This window comes from Mauremys reevesii, linkage group 20 (genome assembly GCF_016161935.1).
Source record: "Mauremys reevesii isolate NIE-2019 linkage group 20, ASM1616193v1, whole genome shotgun sequence".
NCBI lineage: Eukaryota > Metazoa > Chordata > Testudines > Geoemydidae > Mauremys > Mauremys reevesii.
Genome location: NC_052642.1, coordinates 1958114 through 1981674, shown reverse-complemented (window position 1 = coordinate 1981674; position 23561 = coordinate 1958114). Strand labels below are relative to the sequence as shown.

The 23561-nt window shown below is 58.7% G+C and overlaps 1 protein-coding gene across 4 annotated transcripts in view; it reads right to left on the bottom strand.

The window, feature by feature from the left end:
* Positions 1 to 23561, bottom strand: part of HIP1 (huntingtin interacting protein 1) — a 145606-nt gene that overhangs the window by 25017 nt on the left and 97028 nt on the right. For all 4 annotated transcript variants that reach the window (XM_039507615.1, XM_039507613.1, XM_039507614.1 and 1 more), the window contains exons 5-11: positions 23196 to 23276; positions 18969 to 19045; positions 18533 to 18594; positions 11011 to 11151; positions 8336 to 8393; positions 7083 to 7158; positions 4159 to 4293 (exon numbers count right to left, since the gene is read on the bottom strand). In XM_039507615.1, the coding sequence (XP_039363549.1) occupies positions 4159 to 4293; positions 7083 to 7158; positions 8336 to 8393; positions 11011 to 11151; positions 18533 to 18594; positions 18969 to 19045; positions 23196 to 23276 (630 nt within the window). The remainder of the gene's footprint in view (positions 1 to 4158; positions 4294 to 7082; positions 7159 to 8335; positions 8394 to 11010; positions 11152 to 18532; positions 18595 to 18968; positions 19046 to 23195; positions 23277 to 23561) is intronic.

The window sequence follows — 23561 nt, the reverse complement described above, 5'->3', positions numbered from 1 at the left end:
GGTGCCTGGGAAGGAGGGAGGAGCCGAAAGATGGAGGAGACCTGGAGCGGATGGATTGGATCCCAAGGCCAGGCCTGGGACCTGGGGCGAAGGGCCATGTTGGACGGAGGCCTGTTGTTTGGACCGGCGCTACGGTGCCGGGGCGACGGAAGGACTGACGAGCCCGACCGAGGCCGCCTGGCGCCGAATTGGGGCGTGGCCGCGGGCCGGGCGCTTGTAAGCCGGGAGTTCGCATGGCGAGTTCGCCCACCTTTCGTGTCTTGCACCGTGTGGTCGGTCTTTCGGAGAATAGGCTGCAGGTCGGATCGCCCTCCTGGGTCGAATGATGCTCCTGCTTCGAGCTCGCGAGGCCGTCAGCCCGCAGTAGGATTGGAGCTATGAGATGCGCGCCCCCGAGTCCCATGGTCGAGGCCGAACTTCTCTCCTCCGCGCCGCCGAGGGCCGTAATGCGCGAGGGCGTCCGAGCGTCGCGTGTAACTGCCTCCTCCTCGAGCATCGCTGGTTGATCCTGCTCGCCAGAGGAGGTCGCAGAGGATGTCATACCGGCCCAGCAGGTCGAGGATCCGAAATGCATAAGGACCTAGCAGGCAGCCTCTGAGCGGCCTGCTCGTCCGCAGCGGGGTGACGCGCCTGTACTCATGTTCCTTTCATTTGCATGCCCCGCCCACCCCGCCGGTTGTTGACCCTGCTCACACTCCTCAGCGGGCTGGGGTGCGCGACGGAGCATACCTGCACGGTGGGGATAAGTACGCGCGGAGTGCAGGGCTTCGCTCCGCGCCGTGGGGCCGTGTCTGGGTGCCACGGCCTTGTATGGACTGGAGTGGGTGGTTCACAAAACTGGTGCCACGGGAAGGATGTCCGCGATCCGATGGTCCGCCTCCTCCTCCCCTCTTATGGCCCGGACGCCCCTGACCTCTGCCACCGCCCGCCAATGGCCGGGTCTGTTCCGGGACGGTGGGCTCTGGGGCTTCGGTCGGGGCAGAGCCGCCAGCAGGGCGAGAGGCCGGGGCCGGGCCAGGGGCCGTCAGAGGCGCGGGGAGACTGGCCCTGGCCGTCGGGGCCTGCCTCAGGTCCAGGTGCTCGTGGGGGACGATGGGGCCCCGGCTGGGCGCGGGCTGAGGGCTCCCGCCCGAGGGACTTCGGGGCCGCGGCGCGTCGGCGCTGGCGCGAGCTGCCAGCGAGCGTGTGGCCAGGCGCCGGGCCTTGCGCTGCGGATGACCCCAGGGGTTGGTGGCAATGCGGCAATGAGCCGTGATGGCCGGCGTAATGAGGGCGACCGTACGCGCCGGTGCGCGCCGCGCCGCGGGCGCGAGCGCGGAGACCGCCGGAGGCGGTGAGGCCCGGCCCGGCGGTACCCTACGATGTACCGGGGGGCGGTCTGGAGGCACCGGGAGCCGGGCCGGCCGCGACCCGCCCGGACCGGACCGCCCGCGGTGCCGCGCCCCGACCCGCGGGCCCGGGAGGGACCCGGGGACTGGCGGTGCCGGCGTTCGGATTCCGACGAACGCCGCGGCGGGGCGACCCAGACGCGCCGGTGGCGAGGTGACCGGACCTGACCCCGCATCGGGACGCCGCCGCGACGATGACGATCGGTACCGACTGCGACCGGGGCGAGATGGCGCGGCGCCGAGCCGCGACCGCGCGGAGCGCGGCGGACCCGGGACGGCGCCGCGCGACGGTCCTCGCAGCGCGAGTGGCCGTGGAGTGGGTTTTCCAGCGGGGGGTCACCGGAGGTCGGACGCCCCTCGGGCAGAGGCTCGGTGCCGGTGCCAGGGCCGCACCGCCGGGCCGGGCCGGTGCTCCGCGAGCGTGGCGGGCAGCGGCGGCTCCGACGCGGCGGCAGCCGCCTCGCAACTCGCCGGCGGCGCTCCGCGGGCACCGGGCGGGCGGACGTACCGACGGGACGTGCGGGCCCAGTGTCTGCGCCCAGTCTCTGCCTGGCGCCAAGCACACTAGCGGCGCTGCGCTAGCAACAGCACTACGAAGCCCACCAAGCCCACGGCGAGCGCCGGGCGCGCCGGCGGGGCTCGCGGCCAGTGCGCCGCGGGTGCTCGCGCGGGTGCGGGGGACGGCGGCGGTGCCGGGCCGTGCCGCTGGTGCGCTCGGACCGGCGGTGGTCGCGCCAGCGGTGCCGCCGCCGCGCGGTTGTCCGTTGGAGCGCCGCGGCTAAGTCTGCTTAAGCCTGTGGTCCTGCTTCAAATGTCGATGGTGTCGGCAAAGTCGGTGCGGCAACCGTTGTCGCGAGTGAGGGTCCGAGGCAACGGGCAAGTGCGCGGTGTGTGGGCATGCACTTTTGGCATAGGGCGCACCACACAGGGCTTGAGCCCGCACCCCATGAGCGGGGGGGAAGCCCAAAGAGGAAAACTCTCCCAATCTTAACTAACTACTCAGAACAACTACACAAACTAAACTAACTAACAACTAAACTAACTATATACTAAACTACAAGAGTGAAATATAGGTGGTGGAAGGGAGTGGTGGTGGCAGGGCGCACACCGCCACCCGGCCCACCGCACGAAGAGGAAGGGACGGGGGAGCCGGGGGGTATATAGTATTATATAGCATAGCGCGCCCACTCCAGGCCAGGCGGGCGCCCGCCGCCAAGTAGAAGGAAACGAGAAAGCGAGAAGCGCGCCGCGGCGCCGCCACCTAACTGGAATGCATTGGAGCAATCACTCGAAGAAGAACCTACTGCTGCTCTGCACGTGGCCAGGGGCGCATGGACCCCGCCCCCCGTCTCAGCGCCCCCCCAAGAGAAGATCCCTCCCCCATACACCAGGACCCCACCCCTTAGCAAGAACGGCAGCTGCCCCAGGCCCTCTAAGGGACAGCTATCCCTTCCCCTTGCAGACAGACAGCTCCCACCAGGCACGGGCCCCCATCCTCTATGCAGCCTGACGCAGCTGAGGGCAGTTCTACTTGCTTTATTAAACACCAGGTTACTGCAGCTAGTCTAATTCAGCTGGGGTCTGACTGGGACGGACAGACAGACAACTGCAGCAGACAGAAGGCCAGTCCTGTCTGGGACAGCAAGCGGAGCAGCTACTTATGAGGTACTTGTAGTGGTGAGAGTTAGCTGCATTTACCAGCAGGCAACCACTAGCTGCCAAGGGAGTTACTGGCATGACAGAAATCCCGTTCTCTTCATGTGAAATATCCCCATTAGCCATAACAAGAGGCAATGGGCCAAATGTGATGCCTTGCAGCTGGGGAGTCATTTATCCTAGTGCAAAGTGGGTTTAAAATCCCACCACACCAGAATGGCCGTGCTCCACGCTGGTGCAGGAGACTCCCCAAGATGCAGAGACTCCAACCCAAGAGCTGCAACTAGGGCAAGCTATTGTCTGCTCCAAATGGTACTGCCTAAATAACCATTATGGGCAGGAGCGCCGACAGCTTTTTTGGCGCCCTAGGCGGCGGAAGGTCCTGCCCCCGAAATACTGCCCCCAACAGAGGCGGCGGAAGGTCCCGCCCCCAAAATACCGCCGAAGACCAGGGTGGCTGAAGATCCAGCCGCCGCGGTCGCCCCCCCCCCAAATGTTAGTGCCCTAGGCGACTGCCTAGGTCGCCTAATGGGTTGTGCCGGCGCTGATTATGGGTATGTATTTACCACCCACAGCCCCCAAAGCCATTACGTTAACAGGAGATGTAGGAACCACTTCACCTGCCACCAAAGTGGAGCCACCTCTGGCTGGCGTATTAGGACCGGAAATGGAGCATGCCCTGGGGATCTAGAACTGGAGGGGAAATGCAGGGGAAGCCAAATGCAGTCAACCAATCGTCACCTGGCCAGGACACCAGAATTACTCCCTGACCCTTGGTTTCATGGCGATTAGCCAGACAGCACCTTTAGCAGCACGGCACCCCCAAGGGCGCTGACTCAGTACTAAGCCCACGTGAACAAGCAGCGTTGATGCTGCTTCCTGTAGTGCCCGGGCTTTTCGTTTTCCATGTGTCATACAGCCAAACAGGCGCCAGGCCGGGAGTATGTTATGAGCTCTGAGGAGATCACAGCCCTGGCAGTACAGCCCCAGAGCCACGGCAGGCCATGCGAAGGCCAGGCATACTTCTCTTGGCAGCTGAAAACCTTGCCAGACATAGGCAGAGCCAGTCGCGGGCTCAAAGAGAGAGACTGACATCAGGGGGCCAGGCGCTCACCTGTTGTGACGCTGTGTCCGTCTCCACTAGATCGGTGATGGGCTCGCTGTCTGGGGACGAGGCCTCAGCCGGGATGACCACCACGGGACTGATGTGTTCTGAAAGAGCCGAGGCCCGCAGAAAGTTGGGAGGATTCTAGGGTGGAAAGGGAGAACTTGATGGCGGGATCTTGAGAAAAGCAGCTCTGTGGGACGCAACGGGCCCAAATCCGCCCTCCGCACCACCCCAGGCAGCCCTAGTGGTGTCGTAACAGTGCTATGAGGCAGCGTTTCACCTCCCTTCTCTAGCACCATAGGCGTGCGTATGGGGTGTGCCCAGGCACACCCCAATGCAGGGGTGGCCAAGCTCATCCTGCCCGGCCTGCCTGAGCTCCCGGCCAGGAAGGATCCTCCCGGCCCTGCCTTCCCCCATCCCCCGGCACCTCAGGGTTCCGCGTCCAGGAGTGGCCCTGACAGCGCTGCAGCGGCGTGGCTCTGGGGGGACCCGAGCGTCCTCCCGCTCGGAGCGGCGTGGTAAGGGGGCGGGGCCGCGAGCTCCGGCGGGATCTGAGCTCCTCCCGCTCGGAGCGGGTGGTAAGGGGGCGGGGCCGCGAGCTCCGGCGGGATCTGAGCTCCTCCCGCTCGGAGCGGGTGGTAAGGGGGCGGGGCCGCAAGCTCCGGCAGGATCTGAGCTCCTCCGCCGGAGCGGCGTGGTAGGGCGGGCCGCGAGCTGCGGCGGGATCTGAGCTCCTCCCGCTCGGAGCGGGTGGTAAGGGGGCGGGGCCGCGAGCTCCGGCGGGATCTGAGCTCCTCCCGCTCGGAGCCAGGTGGTAAAGGGGCGGGGCCGCGAGCTCCGGCGGGATCTGAGCTCCTCCCGCTCGGAGCGGCGTGGTAAGGGGGCGGGGCCGCGAGCTCCGGCGGGATCTGAGCTCCTCCCGCTCGGAGCCGGGTGGTAAGGGGGCGGGGCCGCGAGCTCCGGCGGGATCTGAGCTCCTCCCGCTCGGAGCGGGTGGTAAGGGGGCGGGGCCGCGAGCTCCGGCGGGATCTGAGCTCCTCCCGCTCGGAGCCGGGTGGTAAAGGGGGGGGCCCGCGAGCTGCGGCGGGATCTGAGCTCCTCCCGCTCAGAGCGGGTGGTAAGGGGGCGGGGCCACGAGCTCCGGAGGGATCTGAGCTCCTCCCGCTCAGAGCCAGGTGGTAAAGGGGCGGGGCCACGAGCTCCGGCGGGATCTGAGCTCCTCCCACTCGGAGAGGGTGGTAAGGGGGCGGGGCCGCGAGCTCCGGCGGGATCTGAGCTCCTCCCGCTCGGAGCGGCGTGGTAAGGGGGCGGGGCCGCGAGCTGCGGCGGGATCTGAGCTCCTCCCTCTCGGAGCGGCGTGGTAAGGGGGCGGGGCCGCGAGCTCCGGTTGGATCGTGGGAGTTCCAGGGGTCTGTCAGGAGGTGCGGGGGAGTGGATAGGGGTCGGTGCAGTCAGGGGACAGGGAGCAGACGGAGTTGGTGGGGGGTGGGGTCCCGGAGTGGTGGTTGGGAGGGTGTCAGGGGGCAGTCAGGGGACAAGGAGCAGAATGGGTTGGGGACTCTGAGGAGGGCAGTTGGGGGGCAGGAAGTGGGTGGGGGTCAGATAGGGGTCAGGGCCAGGCTATTTGGGGAGGCCCAGCCTTCCCTACCTGGCCCTTCATACAATTTTGGAACCTCAATGCGGCCCTCGGGCCAAAAAGTTTGCCCACAGCTGCCCTAACATCTCAAAAAAAAAAAGTGGCTTTGCCTTTTAATTTAATCGCATGATACGCTCTATATAGAAAGTCTGCGTTCGCTCGCAGCATGCGTCCCGCTACTGCGGTGCCGCATTACCATTGGTCTTCTCCTCCGACTACTATTCTAGAAAATTCTTTGACCTATATAAGTGGCCGTGTCAGCCATGCCCAGTGCAGTGTCTACAGTGTTTGTAATCTTTGTCGCGTGTACTCTACTGAAATAGCATAACAAGCCCGTGGCTTTACGTTTTAATTCAATCGTATGATACCCCCTTCAATTTTAAAATATGGCTCGGTTCGTTGTTAAGATAAGAAAAGGAGCAGACAAGCTGTTCACGTGAAAGAGCCTTTTGGAAACTAGCACATGTAAAAAACAAACTAAGAAGTACAGTGTCCCAACAGCGCCTCGACTCACTCATGATTTTGTACACTGAACAAGAATTGGCTTCGTCAGTTAATTACAATGATGTGATTGAGGACTTTAAGTCCATAACACCTGGTGAACGACGTCTCATTCTCTAAGACAGGAAGATGAAGAAACCTTAATCTGTTTTGGTCAATTTGGGTTAGCTCATTATCTGGTTAAAGATAAAGATCATGAAAATTGACTGTATCTTTGTATATGCCTGGTTATCACTACAGCAAAAATTTGGTATTTTGTGTCTCATTTTTTAAGTAAAGTTTAGTTGTTAATTTTAAAAAAAGTAGTTAAGTTTTAGTTTCTTTAGTGTGATGAATAAAATAATGTCCTTTATGACTGAGTATTCAATAAACGTTCACCTTTAAAAAAAAAAAGCCCTGGGTGCACACTCTAATGAAACGTGCTACACACACCTATGTCTAGCACAAAGGGGGGCCGAGTTAGTGAATAGTGAAAAATCTAGTGCATTTTTCAATGAATTTATTCTTTACCAACAAAATTTCTCCCAGCTCTAGTAGGGATCTCTGAAAAGCAATCCCCTATAAGTGCAAATATGGCTTCCAGGGCTTGGCTGCAGGCACCCAGCATTCAACGCTGGGGTTTAACTGACTTGCCCAGAAACCGCAGTGGAGCTGGGAATAGAATCCAGGAGTCCTGACTGCCAGGGCCCTGTTCTAACCACTAGACTCCACTGCCTAGTCACGCCAATGGTCACTGCAACCCCTCCCTCTTAGCCTGCGTCCAAGGGCAAGAGAGAAGCCATTCGGGTCTCACCTCTGGGAGCTGTGGGATCTGAATCAGCCGTTTAAAGTACTGCAGGTTGCTGGAGCGATAGAACAAATCTTTCAACCTGGAAGGAAATGGGACATAAGAGAGGGGACTCTGCCGGCTGGGGCAGAACCGGGCAGTCGCAGGATGCGGGTGGCTTCCCTGCACACTCATTTAACAGAGCCCATCACTTGTGGTTCCAAACCCGGCATCCCACGCAGAGAAGGAAAGGCAGCCCTTGACCTCAGCCACATGGACGCCATTTTGCCATACAACTCAAGACGGGGACCCTGGGAAGAGAGCCACCGGCTCTGCTCCGTGGGACAGTACCCAGACATCTGCCTCAAGCCAAGTGGAAAACACACTCCTAAAAGTTGAATCCAGGGGGGTGGGGCCCCTCTCCATACACCTAGGGAGGGAGGGGCTGGCCCGTCACTGATGCAAATTGCAGCTGCGACTAGGAATGAAGGGGAAAGAATTTACCAGCTAAATCCTAGAAGAACCAACCACCAGATCCATCTCCCCTGAGTTTCCGGCTTCCCTCCTTGGTTTCCTACCCCAAGGTCCGTTCAGCATATCACAGCCTGCCCCTCCCTCCAGGCTGGGGAAGGTGAAGGGGGAATGAAAGCCAGAGCATCTCGGAACAGAAAATGCTGCTCGCTCGGTACATTTCCAAGGGAGGAAGGATTGATGGACCCAGCAACCCATGGCTGCAGCATGTGCACACCATCAGGCTGAGCGCACAGCTGGGCTGCGGCCAAGCTTGACAACCATTGTTAAACCCTGATTATCTTAGCCCCCAAAGGGCCTTTATACGAAATGGCTCCGAGACGCCCAGGAAAGCCCAGGGGAGTAGGGCTGCACCTTCACATTTTCACCGCAGCGTGACGACTGCACAAGCAGCCAAACCGCAGTTCAATGGCTGGCACCTCCCATACAATGCCACTAGAGCCCGAAAGCCTCCTTGGATTTAATAAGGCGATTATTCTTCAGTGCCAAGGGGTTATCCCAACAGCATGGGGCAGAGAAGAGGCCAGCCCTGCTCCAGGATAAACATTTGGGAGCTGGGGGACCCAGAAATCAGGACTTTTCTCATCTCTCAGCCACAGACGGTTCATTTCAAACCCAGGGCGCTCTTGTCAGCCCTGAGCTGCCTGCAGCCTAGGGCTGAGTGGCCAGTAATGAACGTCGGAATAGCCGCTGTGAGCATGCAAAGGATCAGTGCCAAAGGTGACAGGCTGGGCATTCAGGGCACTTACTTTCTGAACTGCTCCAGGAAACGGTCCCTGTGGCCCTGTAGTGTGTCAGCGGGGAGGCCTGAGGAAGAGACACAGGATGAATGCAAAGGGAAGCTCTCAGCTCCCAGGTCTCCTCGCGCACCGCGCTCCCTTCCAGCCAGCCAAGCAGCACCGCACAGAGGGACCAGGCTGCACTGGGAAGCAGCCAGTGCTAGACCAGTTCATCGCTGCAGCCTCAGACTCAGGGCCTGAATTACGGAAGGGCCTGGGGGCAGGCCCCCTACTACTTTTAGGGGTTACCCCACTTCTGACTTATTGGAAGGGGTGTAGAGGGTGTGTTTTGGCCCCTTACTTCTCCCTGTGTGCTCAGCTGGGAAAGCACTGACAGCAGCTGCCACTGCTGTCCTGTGGGGGGAGCCAGGGCACAATTCGGGGTGGGTCTGTGGAGAGAGGGGAGGGTGGGTGTCCCGTAGCCACAGCAGGTCCCACTGCCTGGACTCGGCTCTTCACTGGCGTAACCCAGGCTCCAGCGCTGGAGAAGCCCCTCTCATCCCACCAGGAAGCGAGAGGGGTAGGGAAGGGGGAGGGGCACAAGGTGGGGGCAACGGGCAGGGGTAATGGGCAGGGGAAGGGGCAGTCAGGGGAGGGGAGGAAGAGGGGCAGAAAGTCAGGGGAAGGGAGGAGAGGAGGGGCAGAAGGCAGGCAGGGGCAGAAGGCAGGCAGGGGAGGGGAGGAGGAGGCAGAAGGCGGGGGTAACGGGCAGGGGAGGGGGCAGAAGGCAGGGAGGGGGAGGGGGCAGGCAGGGGGAGAGGAGGAGAGGAGGGGGCAGAAGGCAGGCAGGGGGAGGGGGCAGAAGGCAGGGAGGGGTAAGAGCAGAGAGGAGATGAGGCTCCTGTTGCAGCTGGGCTCAGCGCAGAGGATGCCAGCACAGGAGCCGCCCAGGGGGCACCCTGGCACCTCCAGGCCTGTCCGCGTTCCCTAAGGGCACCCCCCTTCTCCCGGTTGTTCGAGCTCTGCTCAGACGCTCCCAGCAGGTGGCGCTGCAGGGTAGGGGCACTGGCTCTGAGATGGCTCCCAGCTGGAGGAGCTGGCGGGGGCGGATCCCCAGGGTTTCACTCATGGAGGGGAAAGGGCCTTCGCCTGCACTCAGCCGGGGAGCTGGCAGCCGCTGTCTAAATCCAGGAGCACTGAGGTGCCGCTTTCTCGTACTGCAGGAATCTATCTGAAGCTATTAAGCCGACCTCGCCCAAGTCCAAGGGCCTGAAGTGCTTTTTGCAGATCGGTGCACAGCTCGGCTCTGAGCCTTGGCACTCGCCCAGGAAGAAATGCCACCGCTCGGCACGGCCAGGGAGCTGCGGCCTGGCGGGCGCTCTCATTCTGGGGTAGCTAAGGTGGGGGGGGGGACATTTCTCACTGCTCTCTGCTTTTACTCCTCCAGATGCAGAACCCCCCTGGTGGCTACGAGTCCTTCAGGGCTGGACTGGCGAGGGCACAGGGTCCTGGCCTAGACACCGCTGCTGAGTGCCTTGGCATGGGCAGGGAGGGAGGCCAGCGCCCTTGCGGGGGAAGGGGCGGGCTGGGGCATTCTAAAGGGAAACGTGCTCCTTGGGGGTAGCTTTATGAGCCACGAGCATAGGTCCCCTCCGGGTGCATGCAGAGGGACCCCCCCCCAATGCTTCTCAGGCTTCCACCTGCACCAGGCCAACCTCATTGACCCGGCCTCCTTGCTTCCCTTCCTCTGTGCCCCCTTTCCCCTCCTCTCGCTCCTCCTGGCTGCTCCCTCTCTCCCCCATCCTCTCTTTCCCTGCGCTGGCAGCTTGCTGCAATCGCTGCTCCATCCCCGCCTCCCCTTTCCCTCTCCCCACAGCTGGTCTCCCTGCCCCCACCATCTCACCACTTCTCTGTTCAATCCCCCCGCCCACCTGCCTCTCTCTGACTCTCCAGCTGCCAACATCTGTGGTGGGGGGGAAGGGCCCCAGTGGCTAGCCCAGCATCCAGTCTTGGAAACAGAGGGGGAAGCATGCTGGTGTTTGGACTGGCCTCCCCTGGCCCTTGGGGTCTCCTATGCCCTGCCCTGAAGGGTAGAAAGGGGATGCCTTGTTCCCTGCTCCCGGGAGGGGGCTGCCAGTCAAGTACTCCCCCTCCCCTCCCCAGGGAAGGGCACAGCTGGTGCAGCAGGGGCTTCAGCAAATGCAGGGTCCAGCCATGAGGCTAATGCTCCATTGGCCCAGACCAGGCGGTTCAGCATCAACCCACAGTTAATGTGCCACATCCCTCTCCCCGGGGAGGATTCTCTCTGCACTGATCACAGAGCAGGCTGGGCTGCGGTTCGACACCTATCAACACAGCTTCCCCATCAGCTAGAGGGAGCCACCGATCTCCAGCCTGCCCTGACTCAGCAGCACTTCCATACGCTACCAGTCTGAGGCTACAGGCAGGAGTCTCTGCCGGTGACACAGAGCAAGCCACTGGGCCAAGCTACCAAGCCAGCCCCCGCCAGTGCTTTAAACCAGCTCTCTGCCTGGGCACCCCTCGCTCTGGGAGCAGAGGAAACACAGACAGGGCATTTCCCTGTGCTTGGCACACCTGTAACACGCACAGCCTTGGTGCAGGGCTTCGTCTCTGTGACATCGGCTACCGAAACACTTCTCAGGACGTCCCAGCACTGAAATGGCAGCTGCCTGCTGTGTACTTACAGGAGTGGAGCTTGAAGAGGAGTTTAACGGTGTAGTCATAGAGATGGCTGCAGTCCAGTATCACCTGTATCAGCGGGGCCAACCGGCACTGGCCAGCAGCAGTGACCGACACGGAGCGAGACATGTCCAAGGAGCTGAATACTAACAGGAGAGAGAGACAGCGCACTCAGGACTTGTTCCATGACATTCACTGATCTCTCTCTCACCCCCACCCCATCCCAGGAGTTTATTCTGCACAGCTGCTCATAGCACTACACTGAAGCAGCCAGACTGTTACAGGACACTTGTATGTCTCGGCTGTTGTACCTTTCCTCCCCTCCATGCTAGCCTAAGAGTCTCTATCCTCATTTCACAGGAGTGATCGGACAAACCAAATTCCATCGGCTTTAAACCCAAAGGAGGAAAGCGAATGAGGGAGCCGACAGAAAACTGCACTAGCCCACTGTTATCCATGGCTTTGCTCAGGTAACTTGTGCACAGGGGAGCTGCTTGAAACACAGTCCTGTACTGTGAGCCACACGGCCATGGTCAGAGACACCTGGGAACCAGATGACAGACGTCTATAGCTAAGGGACATTCAGATAGTTCACTAGCAAATCCGGCTTTCAGTGGACAAAGCTGGTTAAGCATTGCACACCGAGGAGGGATCTCTCCCATGTGTCTATTACACACGTTGTGATCAATTTGCTGAGAGGAGGAGATTCACCGCTTTCCCTCTCTACTGCTGGGGGGCACAGTGCGGCAGGAGGAGGAAGTTTCCATGTCTGCTGGCAGCAGGGTTGCTCAAGAGTGGGTCAGGCCAGCAGGGTTCCTTGTGGGCCGGGTGGAGTGCAGCGATTGAAGGCAGCTGAGGTGTGACAGCTCCCGTGCAAGGAGCTGGAGCGGCTGCCCCAGTTGGATACCTGCTGGGAGGAGCTGCTGCACTGGGATAGGACAATGTGAGTGGCCCCCCAACAAGACTCACTATGGAACAGAATCCAGGCCAGGGGACCTGCAGGGATACCTCACTACTTATCATAGAGCAATGGACCAAAAAGGGGCACCCCGCCCCCCAAGCCCGAGAAGTCCTAACTCTGGTGGGTGTCCCTAAGGGGCCATGCTAGGAATCACTTTTGAGCCATTGAGCATAGAGCACGTGACCTCTTCTGCCTGCCCTAGTACGTCACCCTTTCATCTGAGAGCCTCCTGGGACTGCCAGGTGCTAGAGCCAACAGGGCCTAGCAGCTAATATATCTCCAGTGCGTGCACTTGAATCATGGTACATCTGGTGTGTCTGCTGTAACACAGCACTCAGGTGAGACACTACACCGTGCCCAGCCCCTCACTGCGCAGGCATGCAAGTTAGTCCCCTTCCAGTCCCAGGTGCTCAGCGGTTGCAATGTTCGAACCTTCGTGTCATGGGAGAAGCACTGAAAGCCCAATACTGAGCCACCAGCAAACCATGGGCTAGCAGATGTGTGCCCCCCTGAAGAACCTGCCTTTGGAGATGGGTCACAAGGGGAGAAGCAGGCAGGGCCCCAAAGGTAATGGGCCAAGTTATTTCCCCATTCAGGCATATCAGGCCCAGCACAGCTGTAGCTGAGGCAAGAATGGAGCCCAGTGTCTGGCCCATCCCAGTGCTCCTGTGGTTTAACAGACTAGCCCTGTGGGGCTGGAATGTCTCATGCTCCCACTACAGAATCAGTCTCATGCTCTCCCTCCCTCGCTCCCAATGACCATTTAAATATCTACCCACAGGGGAACGCAACATTCACATGGCTCGATCCTGAAATCATAAAATACCCAGGCTCACTCAGCAGTGAGCTCAGGACTGATCTGAAGCAAAGCTCTCACTTACATTAGTGGAGTTTTATTTTTTTCCGAGGGGAGGGAGAGCTCAGGGGTTTGAGCATTGGCCTGCTAAACCCAGGGTTGAGTTCAATCCTTATGGGGACCATTTAGGGATCTGGGGCAAAAGTCTGTCTGGGGCTTGGCCCTGCTTTGAGCAGGGGGTTGGACTAGACACCTCCTGAGGTCCCTTCCAACCCTGAGATTCTACGATTCTGTGCTCAGTCTCAGCCCTGAAGGGAACTGGTTCCGAATGAACAGCGCTCTGAACCGGTTGCCCCGTTAGCACCATCTGCCAATACAAGCACTAACCGGACCAGCTGCACTGACCGCTGACGCCACGGGAGTGGGTCCAACTCCACTCCTCGCAGAGGCTCTGACTGGCCCATGGTGCGAGGGCAGCACCGTCCTACTAGGGACAGTTACTTCCCTGAGTCAATACTGCAGACAAACCATTTTGCAGTAACTGTCTAGGACATTTCTCAGCTGCTTTGTTTGTGCTCAGGCGACCTGAGCAACTTTGCTTTAAGGTGAGCTGCAAAGGAAAATCAAAGGGAGGTTGGTGCCTAACTCCCTTTGAGGATCCAGGCCGAAAGCACTGGCGCCATGTCCTTCTCTGCCCCGTCCTGAGGCGTAAAGGAGGCCCGGAAGGGATTTTACTTTTATGGAGATGTTGTTTGGTTCTGCTTGGTTTTCACTTTAGAACCACCAGGCATCTCAGGCACCAACAGGTGTCTCTACAGCCTGGGTGCGCAGTCCTGGAGCCAAGCACCCCCAGTCCCCTGGCACAATTCTACCATCGCCCCCATCTTTGGAAACAGTTTCGAAGGGACTAGCTGGGCTGGGGAAGGCTGGACTTTCGTTTACTGGACACAGGCTTGCTGTGGTAAATCACACCAACGGCCCATTTCACGTCCCTGTCCATGTTCCAGCACTTGGACCCTGCCCTGGGCTGGTAGGTTACCGGGATGAATTTACCCTTCCATTTCCACAGGGACACAAGAGCGTGACGATCAATATCACTTACCATTTGCATCCCAGTCAGCATCAGGGCAGATGCTGCTCCTATGCAGAATAAAAGAATGAGGCCAGACCTCTCCTTTTCATCTGGAGCTCTGATCCCGTCCCCAGTCCATAGCCCCTTCAGGCAGAGCATCAGTCACCCCTCACTCGTCCCCAGCAATCATTCTCTGCCTGCCCTTTGTTTCTCACTGAACAGAAAGGCAAAGCACTGCACGATGTTAGGCGGGGAGGGAGCCGGTGAGGCGAGAACTGGTCACATTCTGATCACAGAAACGTGCCCCTGGTTTGCAATGAGCGTGCAGGCTGCTCTGGCTCAGAGATGCACCGTGCATGATAACGTGAGGAGACTCCAGAAACATCTCAGAGTGAGCAGAATGCTGGCTCATGTCTATGCTGATTTGCAATAGACGAGAAGAAAGACAACAGGCAAAATCCTGGGCTCACAGAAATCATGGAAAATCTATTTGACTTCAGTGGGACTGGGATTATACCATATCTCTCTTCCACGTCTGCCTCCTCCAGCCTGGATCAATTGAAGGATTGGGTCCTTAGTCTGTTTACATGCTGCAGTCAGCAGGGCACGGTGCCACCACGACGGCGGCACTCCCAGGCTGCTAGAGGCAGCCAGCGCTAGGTTAGCTAGGCAGAAATTAGTCGGGGTGGGCGAGGCCCCGTGTTCCCCATTGCACTTGGCTTAATTAAATGGACAGTTGGAGAACTCTGCTGTCTGTGCAGGTCTCTCCAGAGCCTCTCAGAGTGATGGCTGCCAGCGATCTCCCCAATGGCCCCATGGCTGCATCTGCACTAAGCAAGGAGGCCACTGCAGGCGCCTTGACTGTGGTTCTCGCCTGGCTGCCAGCTCGCTCTGCTAGCGCACTCCGATTCCTCTCCCACGCAGCACAGCACTGCGTCTGGACGCAAGGGCTGGAGGGTACTTTCCAAACGCACAGCAGCTAGAGGAGCTGGCTGAAATGGAGCAGCTGTGAGCTTGGTGGCTTCCTAAGGAGTAACTGCTGCAGATGGGGGCGGGTCAGCTGGCTCCGAGTGGAAGGTAGCGCTCCCCCCAGAAAAGGCAGTGCTTGAAAGCTGGGCCTGCCGCTGCGTGTGGGCACAGGGCCCTGCACAGACATCCCCACCAGGGCCCAGGTCTCCTCATGCACCCAGAGCAAGTCACTCCTCTCCCCTTCCTGTTGGAGCGCTCCCGAGTCCCATATTTCCTCTCCTTTCGCCCCTGCCCCTCCCAGCTGCCCTCCGCACCCCCTCAGTGCCGTTCTGTGGCTGGCTGGAAGGGTCGCTGCTCAGTGACTTCAGGCCTAGAACTCCCACAGGCTGGTGCAGGGCTCCCAGCCCTTAAGGGTGGGGGCAGGGCGCTCTGTGAGACATCTCCTTTCCCAGAGGATGCATATGCTGCTTCCAACAGCGGCCTCTGCCTGGGAGCAGCCCGCTCTCCCCTGTGGCAGTGCAGAGCCACTCGGCCAATGCCAGGCAGCCGGGGTACAGCCATTCCACTCTTGTTAAGCTAGAGCAGAAATTTAGGGGCAGACATCAGCATCCCTCTGGGGATGCTAGGAAAGGGAGGGATAGACTTCATCAGCGCACCAATGGCACAAGGAAATCCTTCCGAGCGCACCAGCGCTTGGCAATGAGCACAGCCCAGACCTGGCTGACAGGGTTAGCGAGGGCGTGCCCCTTCTTTTCTCCATACGGGCGTCGAGCTGCTAGCTTTGGGGTCCTACATCATTCTCCATGGGGCACTCATACCTGCCGAGCCACCTGCCTGAAGGGAGAGGTCCTCGCTATGCACATCCTCTAAGCTCCTGCTGGAGCGTGGGTGCCTGGAGAGACGGGAGAAGAGATAGGGAGGACCTGAAGGAAGGTCCCTTTCCCCTGGTATCTGCCCATTTACTGAGTCCAGTGCCAACGTCTCAAGAATTCACCCCAGAATCCCCGTGCTGAATGCCAGATGTGCCCCCAGCGAATGCTAGAGAGATCCCTGAGTCCGCCTACGCTGGACAGACACAACCCCTGCTCCTCTGTAATGTGTTATTCCTAAACAAGGCAGGCACCGGGTGGGACAACACGGCTTTAGGGACACACGGATCTGTCCCTATCTCCCCCCTCAGCGGCAGGCCCCACTGACCACACCCATCCTGCTCCGGAACGAAAGGAAGGCCAAAGGACCTCACGCTGAGGAATGAACAGCTGCTGCACTCAGTGGTGGGTGGAATCACAAAGACCTTTGGGATCCAAGGGGAGTGCAGGACCCCAAAGGAAGATGAACAGGGAGCAGTGATGGAGTTTGGCAGGCAGGCTCCACATTTCGCCACATCCCCAACACCACCCTCTCGTGCCTTCTACAGGCCTGGCTGCTGGGGGAAGCCGTTCCCATCACACCTGCAGCCGTGCTCTGTGCACAGCATCAAACAGAGACTCGCAGGCTCTTCATCTCCTTCCTCTGACAGCTGAAGCATCTCCGCCCCTGAGGGGGAGCACAGGGCCTTTCCCTGGGGACCGTGCCAGCCTGCTCTCTCCTTAGCAGGGGATGCACACCATGGGACAATTAGCAATGTCACCCTCGCCCAGGCAGCGGGAGGCAGTTTGGATTTCCACCAGCTTGCCTGCCTCCCCTCCCATTCGGATAATCAAGTGACGTCCCCGGTAATTAGCAGGGAAGTTGAGCAGCGATTTAAGAGTAAATCAGAAACTAAGCTACACTAATGAGATGTAAATAGGCAGAGCTGATATTAGCCCTGCTTAATTCACTTAAGCTAGCAGCAGAAAAACACAGCCAAGTTCATTACAGGGCCTCCCTCCTTCCCAGTGGGGCTATGAAGCTGATGGATCAGACAAGTACCTGCGCATGGCTGCAGAGGTGCCAGCCCAGAGCCCTGTCTCGCTCAGCATTGTACTGCTCCCTTGCAGACACGGAGGAAGGGGAAGGAGGAGGGGCACGTGGCTGAAGCCCTGGACTGGCAGTCAGGAGATGGAGGCTCTGCTTCCAGGGCTGCCACAGACCTGTCTTGTGGCCCTTGGCCAAGTCATTGATCAGCCTTGTGCCTCACCTTCCCCGTCTGTACAATGGGGCTAGCGAAGGGGGCTCGGTTCAGTGGGGTTCGTGAGCCACCATGGCGACGCTAGATGCTGCCTTAGTTCAGGTCAATGAGACTCTGATGTGACAAACTGTACAAATGCTACCAAAGTTTGTGAAAGAAAGAGACTCACCCCGCAGGGTTGTGGCAGGAGTGGGTATGGCCCCCCCCATTATGGAGTCCCACCCTGTTTGGGCTTTGATCCCATGCGTTTAATTGTCGTTACTCTCGGTTCCCGTTCTGGTGGCAGGGAGCATATACTGGGGCATGGAGTTTCCCCCAGACTGGCCCTGTGACTGCAGCCCAGCACGCCAGGCCTGCCCCTCCAAGGATCACTGCATTACCCATGCGAGCCCACGAGACACAAAGGCACCATCTCGCCTGTCCCACAGATGTGCCTGCCTTTGTCCTGCTCTATCACCGGGCGTGAGCCAGTAACAGACACGACGGGATCACCCAGGCTACCTCCCAGCACAGACCCAGGCCACCTGCTGTCTGGAGACACACCTGCCTCCCCGCACTGTATTCCAGCACATGTGCGCAACTGCCCTGCTAGAGATGCAGTAACGCCAGTGGAGTAAAGCCACTGACAGTCCCTTGCAACAGAGCCCTTTGACACTGGGACACAACCGGATTCATCGGCCGGACGTGCCTTTAGCACTGCGAGACAGCTGCAGCACGCCGACTCTATTAAAGCACATCCTCGGGGACCCTCCGTGCTAGGATCCAACCGTAGCACTGCTCATATGAAATCGCAGCATCCAGGAACCGCCGTACGCTGACATATGGCTTTACTCCTGCTCCAACGCAAGCAAAGCCCTCCACTCTATAACAGCCACCGCACCCAAGACCCTGTGTGGCACGGCACGAGCAGTAATCACCCTGCTCAAACTCAGCCCAACAAGCAGAATCCTACAGCACTACACGGAAGCACGTGGCAGCTGAGCACCCGAGGGTACGTTGTGGAGACCAGTTTGTTATTTTCTCTCTGCTCCACTGCAACCCGTAGGAGCACACACTGCAGAGCCAGTCGCTCCCCCACCACAGCAAGCCCTGAAGCACACAGCATCTCTGTGATGGGTTTGCAAGGGGACGGCTGCTCTCACGTCATGACAGCCATAAACCCCAGAGCTAAGGGCAAAGGAAGAAATTCAAGCCTGGGAGAACTCAGAGATGGGAAGCAACCCACGGAGGGGTACGGGGAGGAAGTGCAGCATGCCACAGGGCGGAGGTGGTTCCTGGAGGCTTGGCACAGCCGGCTGGAATGGAGGGCAGGCAGGCTGCGGCTGGGAGGAGCCAGGCACATTTGGTCTGACATGAAATAATTCCAGCTAATAATAACTCTGGTGGCGTGCCTGGAAAACAGATGAGCTCAGACGCCCTCAGCCAACTCCCTTCCTGCACCTAGGCAGGACAGACGGACACACACACACAGAGTGAACAGCAGCTTTGGACTCTGCCACCCACCCCCATACACACTGGCCATCGGGGCTGCGCTCAGCCGGGCAGAGAGGGACGTCACCGCAGCACCCAGCTCCTGCCCCACAGCTGTATGTCAGCAGCAGAACAAGTGAGAGCCTTACCTGTCTGGAACAGGTTCAGCTCACACTCCAGATAGTCAAACATCTCCACCGTCAGCTGGAAGCTAGGAGAGAGGGCACAAGAATGTTACAAACAAAACAAAGCCCACCCAGCCCCCTCCCCCAAAATCCTGGGGGGTGGGGGGGAGTTGGCCAGCAGCCCTGGAGGAGGGGGGGATCCAGCCAACCATTACTGTGGAGTACTGTGGTCAGGAGGGATGTCCCAGCCCCAGCCAATGGGTGCACACAGCACCAGGATTCCCGTCAGTGTGGCCAAGTCCTCTGCCCGTGGCTCACAGCAATGCCAGGGAGAGACCCTGATGGGGTGCCATGGCCGCTCCTGGAGATTCCCCCTTACATCTCCTGTGGCTGGGTTCTCGGCTACGGCAGGAGTAATTCCCATCACGGACGTGCCCAGATTCACGTGCTCTGGACTTACAAGTTATTGACGTCGTTTTCTCCTGCCTCGTCGAGCTGCCGGTCAGACATCTGGAGATTGCCTGGGAACCGGGGGTTCTGCATGAGGAGAGAGAGGGGGTAGTCAGAGCAAGGGGCCCCCCGGCACCCGTGTGCCTTTTAGGCTTGCCCTTACCAAGTAGCCACCTCTGATTAGAGGCAGATCCCTGATACCGCAGGGGGTATTTGAAGGAGTGGCTGTGTGCGCCCAGCAGGGATCTCCAAACCCCCACTGGAGGGGCTCAGGTCACAGAACTGCCCTTGTCTTTGGGTTTGGAGGGATGGCTCAGAGCTGGCTCCCAGACCGTGGGGCTGTAGGGAGAGGGATTGTATTTCTCTTGCCATGCTCGGCCCAGGCGTGCAGACTCCCTCAGTGACAGTGCTCACTGCCCTCAACCAACCTTCCCTCTCTGGATTTGAAAAGCCACCCCTCTGGCTTCCATCTAAGCACCCACGGGCAGCGTCCAGTGCAGGAAAATGCCGCTGCAGTTTACACATACACAGTCACAAGATGGGCTTCAAAGGCACTGAACAGTGACGGACGGTCACACATCCATCTAGTTTCCGCCCAGCTAGGCACAGCACCACATCATGCCGACGTTTCACAGCAGGGCCACACTTTATGTGGCCCAGCTGCTCGGACCTGGGCAGCGACTTACAGGAGAAGGGCTCTGGGGCTCCCCTGGCAGCTGCCTCCTCTCGTGCCCCACAAGTACTGTGCCCCATCTGCTGCTGGCTGCCCCCACCTCCTCCAGCAGGCCACACAGCTGCTCCCACTCCTGCCTGATGAAAGGGAGCAGCTCACAGGCAGGGGCAGACCCTCACCACTAGGCCAGTCAACCTAGAGCCAGACCCCAGCTCTGGGAGAGGGGCGCTGCACGGCTGAGCACTGGGACTGGCTGCTATTTCAGGAGGCTTGAGGCAAGGCCTCTGGTGACTGACGGGAACCAGCAGCACACTGCAAGTGGCTACCTGACCCTGCCCTCTAGGGGCCAGAAGGGAGGGACATTCCCCATGGGCCCTGATTCCTTGGCCTCTCTGATGCAGGCTCAGAGAGTTAACTGTGCTTTGGACACCTGTTCACTCAGACGCCACCAACTCTTCAAAGAAGCCACCGGACAACCAGTAACAGGCAGCAACTTTGGTTCCTATTGCCTCACTCCAGGTTCAAACCAGTGGACTAGAATCTAACGGCTCCTTAGCTCATTACTACTGCCCTGAGCCCTCCAGCCTCCCCATCCTAGGCAGGGGGCCTCTATTCCTCTGCCTAGCGGCTCTCTCTCCTGGGGAAGAGCGATATGGACATGGAGGTAGGATCAGTATCTGTATCTGGCCTGTATGTTGGAGACTCCTGGGTTAGAGTGGAAGATGATGGAACAGGCAGGACACATGATCTTCCTAGCTGCAGAGAGCCAAGCAGAGAATCTGTAACCTCATCTGTCCCAAGCGCACGGGGGAGGAGATAGCTGGTAGCACTGCTCCAGAAGATGAAGCCTTTTCTACATGCCACATTGGTAACCAAATGATCATCTCCAGGTGGTTTTCAGGGAGGGCTAAATTACAGCCCTAATTAGATTTAGATCCTGGGTAGATAACATCGGCCTGGCATCAAGGCAGCTTTAAACCAGTTGTTCAGAGGCAATTACAATCGAGAGCCCTGAGAGAGAACGAGAGGCCAAACTAGCAACCACCACCCCGTCACCATCAGGTGGAGCAGCAGGCGTCTGCGTACAGGGAACGCAGCTCCAGCAGGCCCCAGACTGCAGCCCCACCCTGCCCCAGCTGCAGAGCTCACCTGCACCACAGCGCAAGATGCTCAGAAGCCCACAGATGTAGGGGACACTCATGTTTGTGCAGAGCTTCCTTTAAAGAGGGAAACCACTCCAAGTACCGAGTAAGTTATAGCCAGTTATTATTCCTGGTATTGCACTTTAAGATCCAGGGATCACAGGAGCGATGGAAGTGCTCAGCATTTGTTTTTTTACACACACAGAGAGACTGCACGGTACATTCTTTTATAAAAGACCATCCTTTATTTTAATATCATAGGCATAAGAAAGCAGCTGCCTTAACAATATGCTCAATCCACACATTCCTTCCCAGTACTATGCCAGACTCCTTCCTATAATACGCTCTCCATCACCCGCCGAGATCGTTGCTAAACAGGCTGCAGCGGTGGTGAGCTGGCTGGAGGTACAACGGCAGGCCGGGAGCTAGCAAACCTGTGAGGAGTCTCATTCTAATCAGATTCAGGAGGAGCTTGTGCTGCAGACAGACCAGAGCCAGGAAAACCCTCGTCTGGCCTGGTTCCCCACCCTCCCGCAGGGCACCAGCTATAAAAACCAACGTTCGCTCAGCACCTTGGAGCCAGGGCTCACCTGCACACTCTGGTTAGAAAATGACGGACAGAGATTATTTCATCCATGCAGCCACTCCCCTTACACAGCTCGCAATGCACACGAGCTTGGGACAGGTTGTGCAGCATGTGATTAGCCATTGTGTAATGGGCCAGGACAACAGGGCTATCACCCCAACTCTTGTACGAGGTGCCCTGGAATGTTTAATCAGCACAAGCGGGCAGCTGTAAAATCTGATTGCCAGGCTGGCTTCAGGGCGGCACAACAGCCTGCATTCAAGCTGCAGCAGATCTGACCAAAACGCTATTCCCCCCACCCCCTGAAACAAAATCTAACCCACAAATCCAGCCGGGCAAAGAGATCTCAGAGCACTGAGTGGGGAGTCACAGAGCCAGGCACTGCCTGCCCCCGGGGAACAAGGGCTGGAGCTCAGCTCCCCCTGGCAGAGGCACCCTGGCTGATTACAGACGGCCTGCTTGGGAGCCAGCAGGTAGGGGATGCTTATGGGGAGGCTGGGCTGCTCGTGCTGGGTTGAACCCCGGGCTGGAGGACGTGTTCTTCTGTTAGCTTGTATTGCTCTCTGCTGATAAACAGCCCCCCTCAAGGAAAGGCCCTGCTGACTGCACCTGGCCATTCCCATCTGTGTCTCAGCTCCCGTGTTATTCACACCTGGCCACAGGCACTTGGGTTAGGTTTCACTTCTCCTTCAACACTAGAGGCCACCCGCGTCTCTGCTCGCATGAGCCAGCCACAGAGCACAGCAGGAGAGGAGCAGTGGCTCCATGGGATGCTTCCCCCAATCTCGCAGAAGGCCACACACCAGCACCCTCCACAGGTTCCAGGGGACAAGGCTGCTCTCCGTGGCATCAGCTCTGCACAAATCCACATGCCCCGGGGACTTGCTGCCAATCCAGCCAGCACAAGCTGCCATTGGTCCCGTGCTTGAAACTGCCCCTGGGAGGGGACTGTGGGGGCAGGGGCGGTGTCATTTCCCGAGGAAGCCATGCAGCCATGGAGTCCCAGTGTGAGTGCCCCATCTCTGCGAGAGTCCAGAGTGCTCCAACCCTCCATAGCCCCAGGGGAAGGCCTCCATTTCCTGAGCCCTGTGCAGTATTCCCCGCCCACAAAGCACCTGCTAACTCAAGCTGCAAGGGCAAAGCCTTCGGCCTTGTCTACATGGGAAAGTTGTTCAGCTCTAACATCAGGGGTGAATTTAAAGCAGTGCAGCTTCCTCACTAAACACCCCCTTTAGCTCATGGCACGGGAAGGGGTTAAGCTAAACTGAAGGGAAAAAAAGGCTGCTCTTCTACCAGATTGCGAGTGTCCCCCCGGTGTCACCCCAGGATAACTCTCCCCATGGAACTGGTACAGCACCGGCTCTACATCACACTAGCTCCCGTCCAGCCCTGGCCACTCCTCAAAGGGAGTTCTTACTGCACTTCACTTTCAATCCAGCAGTGAGCTACCTGGCAAGGCTGGATTCACGCCGAGGAGCTGCACTGCGTAATGGGCACCCTCGCCCACACAGCACATGCCAGTCACCAGCTCCATGAGGCAAATGGACTGAGCAGGCCTCGCATTCACCAGCTGCTCAGCACCCCCGTAGGAGAATGTACCCCTGGGGGACTGAACGGGTGGAGCTGCAAGAGACCCCAGCACCAGACCTCAGCTTCCTGGAACGGATCATAGAATATCAGGGTTGGAAGGGACCTCAGGAGGTATCTAGTCCCACCCCCTGCTCAACGCAGGTCCAATTCCCAACCAAATCAATGTATCAGATGTGGGTGGGAAGAGCATGGTCTGTTTGGAGGGGAGGAGGGGAGAAAGGAGGCGAGGACAAGAAGCGGCCTTACTTTCATATGGAACTCCATTTTGGTTCTCAGCAATTTGAGGTAGATGCTGCACAGCTGCCCATAGCCCTCACTCAGATGACTCTGTGGAACAGGAGAAAGCAGAAAATGAGGCACCAGGGTCTGATGCCGGTGAGACACCTGCTCTGGGATGCCAAGGTTTGCACCTTCCCTCCTGGAGAGGCCGGTAGCTTATGGAATTGCATGACGCCTTTAAGATGCAGGCCTACAAAATCTCCCCGTGCTTTATACATTCCTGTCCTCCCTCTTGTTTGGGTTTGTTTATTCACCCCAGTATACAAATGGCTCACATGGCTCAGCCACTGGGTGCGTCACCCCCTGTATTTACTTAAGTTGCACATTTCAAGT